At 33.2% G+C, this 5,672-nt stretch overlaps 1 protein-coding gene across 1 annotated transcript; it reads right to left on the reverse strand.

Annotated features, from left to right (window-relative positions):
* Window positions 1-1,523: 1,523 nt before the first annotated feature.
* Window positions 1,524-2,971, reverse strand: LOC140182222 (protein MAIN-LIKE 1-like). The gene is made up of 4 exons (XM_072228362.1): window positions 2,265-2,971; window positions 2,090-2,180; window positions 1,834-1,970; window positions 1,524-1,683 (listed from the first exon to the last, which is right to left on the reverse strand). Exons 1-4 carry the CDS (start codon window positions 2,969-2,971, stop codon window positions 1,524-1,526), a joined length of 1,095 nt encoding a protein of 364 aa, XP_072084463.1.
* Between the last annotated feature and the right edge of the window lie 2,701 nt (window positions 2,972-5,672).

Raw genomic sequence — 5,672 nt, forward strand, 5'->3', positions numbered from 1 at the left:
GTTCACAGTATGGTAGGTGTAGCACGGCACTAGTATGGCATGGGTTGTCCATTTGAGGTAACTTGACCTGATATATGTAACATTGTATAAAATCACTCGAAATATCACCACTATGTAACATTGTATAACGTTTTTAATTAGTTTTTATTTTAAAATAGTTTTTATGTTTGAGTTTTTATAACTTATTTGGTAGTTTATATCTATTATTTTAATATATACTACACGTACGTATTAAAAAATAAAACTGATACGTTTCACATAAATATATTATAATTTGCATCCTTGTTGAACCGGCCGATCCGGTTCACAGATTTTCTGATTGAACCGACCGGTCCGATTCAATTTTTACAACACTACATCCTGGATACCTGTAGCTTGTTATAATATGATCTCAATTTTCCAACTGAGGTATATTGACATGATATCTATAGCAATATTCTCAGATCTTATGTACCCAAGATACATAGTCCAGATCAATAATACCTGAATAGGGTCATTAATGCATAAATACTCTAAACATACAATAGAACTCTTAGCATAGTCCAGCTCAGTAATTCATAATGTCCAACAGATACAAATTACTCTAAACATAGTCCACGTGATTAATACTTAAGTTAATAATTTACACCACAACTACTTTCTCATGGCCCACTTCACATCCTTGACAAAATTCTTGCATTTCTTGGCCGCCTTTTTCAAGACAGATGGAGTGTAGCGATTAGCGCTGCGACGTGGTGGATCAATCCTCAGATTGTAACCTTTGGATGTTTCATCCGGAGTGCGTGCCTGACCTGTATACAAGTTGTAAAAAACAAGTAAAATTAAGTACATCAGGTAATCAAAGCATATACCACATATCATTTAGTAAAAATCAAACAGAGATGCCAATTATGAACAAAAAATAAATAACTAATCGAACATGTAAAGTAAAATACACGACATAATATCATCATTACGAGATTCTTCATCCTCATCGAACTCCTCTATTTCATCATCCTCATGATCGTCCTCGTCATCTGGCTCATCTACGAGATACGCATCGGTCTCTTTCTCGAGTGTGTTAGCATTTTCCTCAATGAGTCCCATGGAAACACGGTTAGGGTTCTGAGTAAAAAAGCTCCGCGTCCACCGTCACTCCTACTAGAGTCAACCGACACAAACCCCCCAGAAGCAACCGATGAGGTATGGCCCGGGTACCTCACATCCAATGAATACCTACCTGCCATGAACTCAGGATGATGGCCATATTGTGATAGTCCAGGATCTGCAGACATGAACCCAAGCAACTGGCTAAAAGAACCTCCTTCTCCTGTTTCAAACTGTGAGGTTCCCCAATATTGTTGACTTATTGGAACTGATGGGGGGAATTGTGTCTGAGGTACATACTGGCTTGAGGACTGAGGTTGTTCTTCTGGAATCGGGTTTGGAGGTAACATATGCGGCGAATGTGGCTCTTGTCCTTCATTGTCATCATCCATATCCTGACTACCATCATCGGTTTCCTGATTATCCTCATCCATATCCTAATCACACTCATTCATTTCTTGATCACCTTCATCATTATCTTGACCCACAAGATTTGACAAGTTCAAGTGGTCCCCATATTTTGTTCGGTACCAATGCATGTAACTATCTAATGGATGCTGTGAAGGCATGGGAAGCTCAGATAGAACGTAGTTATACCTGTTTGACCAATGCATCACCCAAATTGAATGACTTGGTGCCGTGGCCCAATTAAGATTCTTGGGACCAGTCAGGACTTCTCCATGCGCCTTGTCTAGATTCCGCTCCTGATTAGGTTGTCCCTAAACAAGACCAAACTGTCACCTAAACCTATCGGTAGCATGCCACTCGATACATTCAAATGAAACCAACGGAACTGTAGCGCTCCAGACAACCGACTGCATGTAGATTTCAGGAGGAATGATGTTCGGATCCACGCGATCCACAGCATAAGCAACCCAAACAAACTGGAAAAAATAAAGGAACCTCATGATCACAATCCACAATGCCAATTACAATAACAATGCTTTATAATTATGTCTCAGACCCTAAACCGGAAACTAATACTTCTTTAATTAAAACACACCTGCCCTTCCTGAAGTTCATCAAATGCCTTCCTAAAGTGAGCTAACTTCAGATATCTATATCGTCGGTCACCACGCTCCCAGTTCCGCCACCTAATATGATATATTCAATTAGCTCAACTAGCATTAACTAAATCTTAAATATCAAGATACGGGCACATTGTGACAAATTATTACCTGTTTGCTAGCGAAAAACTTCGTGGTTCCCTAGGTAGCGGCGATAGATATGGCAGCCTGATCCAAGCCCAATAGAGTAGAAGTGTTAGTGGACCATCTATTTCCTTGCAGTTATAACGAGATGCCCGACATAATGCCCTGTAGAGGTATGCTAGGCATGCCGCTCCCCAACTATACTGTCCAATACTAACAAAATCACGCAGCAAGGGTAGAAATTTCCAATGCACACCTGCCCCAGACTTATCCCCAAACAAGATAGTCCCGATCAGCAACATAATATGGCACCTCACATACCTTTGTATACTGATATCATCAGTCAACTCTAAATTTTCTTTTAGATCCCGCAACCAGGTAAGTTTTATGCAACTACCTCTACAATCCGACTTACGCGGTGCAACTCCAAATTGAATCAAACACTCCGCATCCAACGCTTCAAAACTACTCATTGTCATCCCTATGACTGGAAGACCATCGGTGGGAAGACCAAGAATTAGAGCCACATCTTCAAGAATCACGGCACATTCACCAATGGGAAGGTGAAACATATGTGTTTCCGGGTGCCAACGTTCAATCAGAGCATTCACCAATGCTTTCTGACACTGCACTACCCCAATCTGCGATGCATGGTAGAAACCGGTAAGTCGTAAAAGGTCCTCCGCCCTATCATTGTACCGGTCCGGAGGAACTGGGTGATTACAAGTCAACATTCTTAATTTCTACAAAAAAGATAACAAATTCATAGTCAGCTCATTAACAATTAATATATGACTATCATGAATCATTTTACTAAATCCTTTTAACTCTAATTATTCTTACTTCTAAAATTAATTATTAAGCCTTGATTTTATTCAAAACTCACAACTAATGAAAATAATTATCAATGCAAAAATTTCTAATCAAAATTCTGAAGTTACAATATCTATCATAATATCTTATAGTAATTACTAATTTACTATCATTCAAACATTATTTCCTCAACTATCAAAAAATATTACTAATCGGTATCCTTCATATTTCGTCAACAACGGTAAGAACAATTAACTTGCTAATAATGATGATTAGAACTAACAAAATTTAAATATCCTCATACTAAAACCTAACGTGCTTTAATAAAAATAATTCCACTAATCATTCAGTAACCAGTAACAATTTCTCACAATAACAATAATGTTTAACTACATCCATAACAGTTATAGTAACAAAATTTTAAACTTTTTTAAAAAATCTTTAAAAATTTACACGGTTTTTTCCAATTATAATAATAATAGAATTTAATCAAAAATACCAAAATTTCAGACTAATATTTATAAATATCTAACAAATACGAAGATATCCTAATAATCATTCTATTTATATTTCTAACTTGCGTTTCTAATAATAATCATAATAATTATATTTCTAACAATAATAATTATAAATATAAAAAATTTCTAAAATCTAAAAATAACACTTACATACCCTACATAAATCAGATAATAATAAAATTTAATAAAAAATTACAAAAAATATTACATTTTCTCTTAAAAATTAACTACCGCCGTTCTGTTTACATTTTTCTAATAACAACAAACCAGCAAGCATAATAGTAATAACAAATTTTCTAATAATAATATTCATAATAAAAAATTAGAAAAAAATTTCAGACTAATTTTTATAAATATCTAACAAATACGGAGATATCCTAATAATCATTCTATTTATATTTCTAACTTGCGTTTCTAACAATAATCATAATAATTATATTTCTAACAATAATAATTATAAATATAAAAAATTTCTAAAATCTAAAAATAACACTTACATAACCTACATAAATCAGATAGTAATAAAATTTAATAAAAAATTACAAAAAATGTTACATTCTCTCTTAAAAATTAACTACCGCCGTTCTGTTTATATTTTTCTAATAACAACAAACTAGCAAGCATAATAATAATAACAAATTTCTTAATAATAATATTTATAATAAAAAAATTACAAAAAAAATTTCAGACAAATTTTTAAAAATATCTAACAATTATGGAGATATCTTAATAATCATTCTATTTATATTTCTAACTTGCATTTCTAACAATAATCATAATAATTATATTTCTAACAATAATAATTATAAATATAAAAAATTTACAAAATTTAAAAATAACACTTACATAATCAGAATGACTAAGATAATGAATAATGTGAAGCTCAGGTTGATTAACATCTTTAAATTTATTTTTCTTTGGCATGTTCTTCTTTCTTCAAGTAGTAGCTTTCAGAACTATGGTGAAAGGAAGAAGAAGGAGCTAGGAGTGAGTAAGGTTGAGAGTGAAATGATACAATGAGTTAATTCGGATGGTGAGAGTAGGTAAGTTGGCTTCGTTTGCTTTTCAGGGCACCGCTTCTGGGTGCCAACCCTGTGCGACGCGTGTCCAGACAAGAGAAGAAATCGGACCGTGCGTTTGGTTAAACGCAAATCGGACGGTCCGTTTGGGAATCGCATGTCGCAGGGTCCGAGTAGCTACTCCTTCCCAACTTGCACGGTCCGTTTAGCTAGTCATACCCAACTCGCAGGGTCCGATTAGTTTTGTCACTGACACCACAAAAATGTTTAGCACACCCCTCTTCCATATCGACGCCAAACTTCATTCATGGAGCCATATATAAATTAAAAAGCGCATATATATATATATATATATATATATATTTGGTTTCAAAAAATCAAATGACATTGGGGCAAGTGCCCCCTCATTCATAAGCATGGGTCCGTGCCTGTCTTTGTCTATATAATCTTTAACAAAAATTATTTTTAATATGAAAATAAAAATTATATTTTAGTTGAATATTAATATTTGAAATGTATTACAATATTATAGAAGTGTAAAAAAAAGATATTTAACATGTATCTTGCGTGTTATTAAAATGATGACATGTATTCAATACCTACTTTATATATTGTTAGGATGATGACATGTATCTAGTACGTACTATGTGTATTATCATAATGATAATATATATTTAACACGTATTCTACGTATTACAATACATATTTTATTTATTGATTTTTTATCTACAAAATCTATTTATATTATGTAATTATACTAAATAATTTTATTTTTAATAAAAATATCAATATTTTTTTATATAAAAAAAATTAGCCAATCTTTAACGTCAAGGAAAAAAAATATATAATTATTTCAATCAGATGAACATGAAGTCACGTTTTTATAGCTTCTAGGTGTTTTTTTTCCTTTCTTCCGTTGGAATTCCCTTTCCATTATAGCTAGTAGCTTCTAACTTTTTATTATAGCTAGTTTCTTCAATCATATCTGAGGGTCTAATCACACAATAACACACATGTATAATTTTTTTTTCCCTATTTCTGCATAGACCACTACATTTTCTGCATAAAACAGCTATAGCATGTAC

This window comes from Arachis hypogaea, chromosome 19 (genome assembly GCF_003086295.3).
Source record: "Arachis hypogaea cultivar Tifrunner chromosome 19, arahy.Tifrunner.gnm2.J5K5, whole genome shotgun sequence".
Lineage (NCBI taxonomy): Eukaryota > Viridiplantae > Streptophyta > Magnoliopsida > Fabales > Fabaceae > Arachis > Arachis hypogaea.

Coding starts and splice junctions, on each gene's coding strand:
- LOC140182222 (XM_072228362.1), bottom strand. CDS start 2,971: ATGTTGACTTGTAATCACCCAGTTCCTCCGGACCGGTACAATGATAGG. Junction 1,971..2,089: donor ATGAACTTCAGGAAGGGCAG/GTGTGTTTTAAT, acceptor TATTTTTTCCAG/TTTGTTTGGGTTGCTTATGC. Junction 1,684..1,833: donor GAGTGGCATGCTACCGATAG/GTTTAGGTGACA, acceptor TTGGTCAAACAG/GTATAACTACGTTCTATCTG.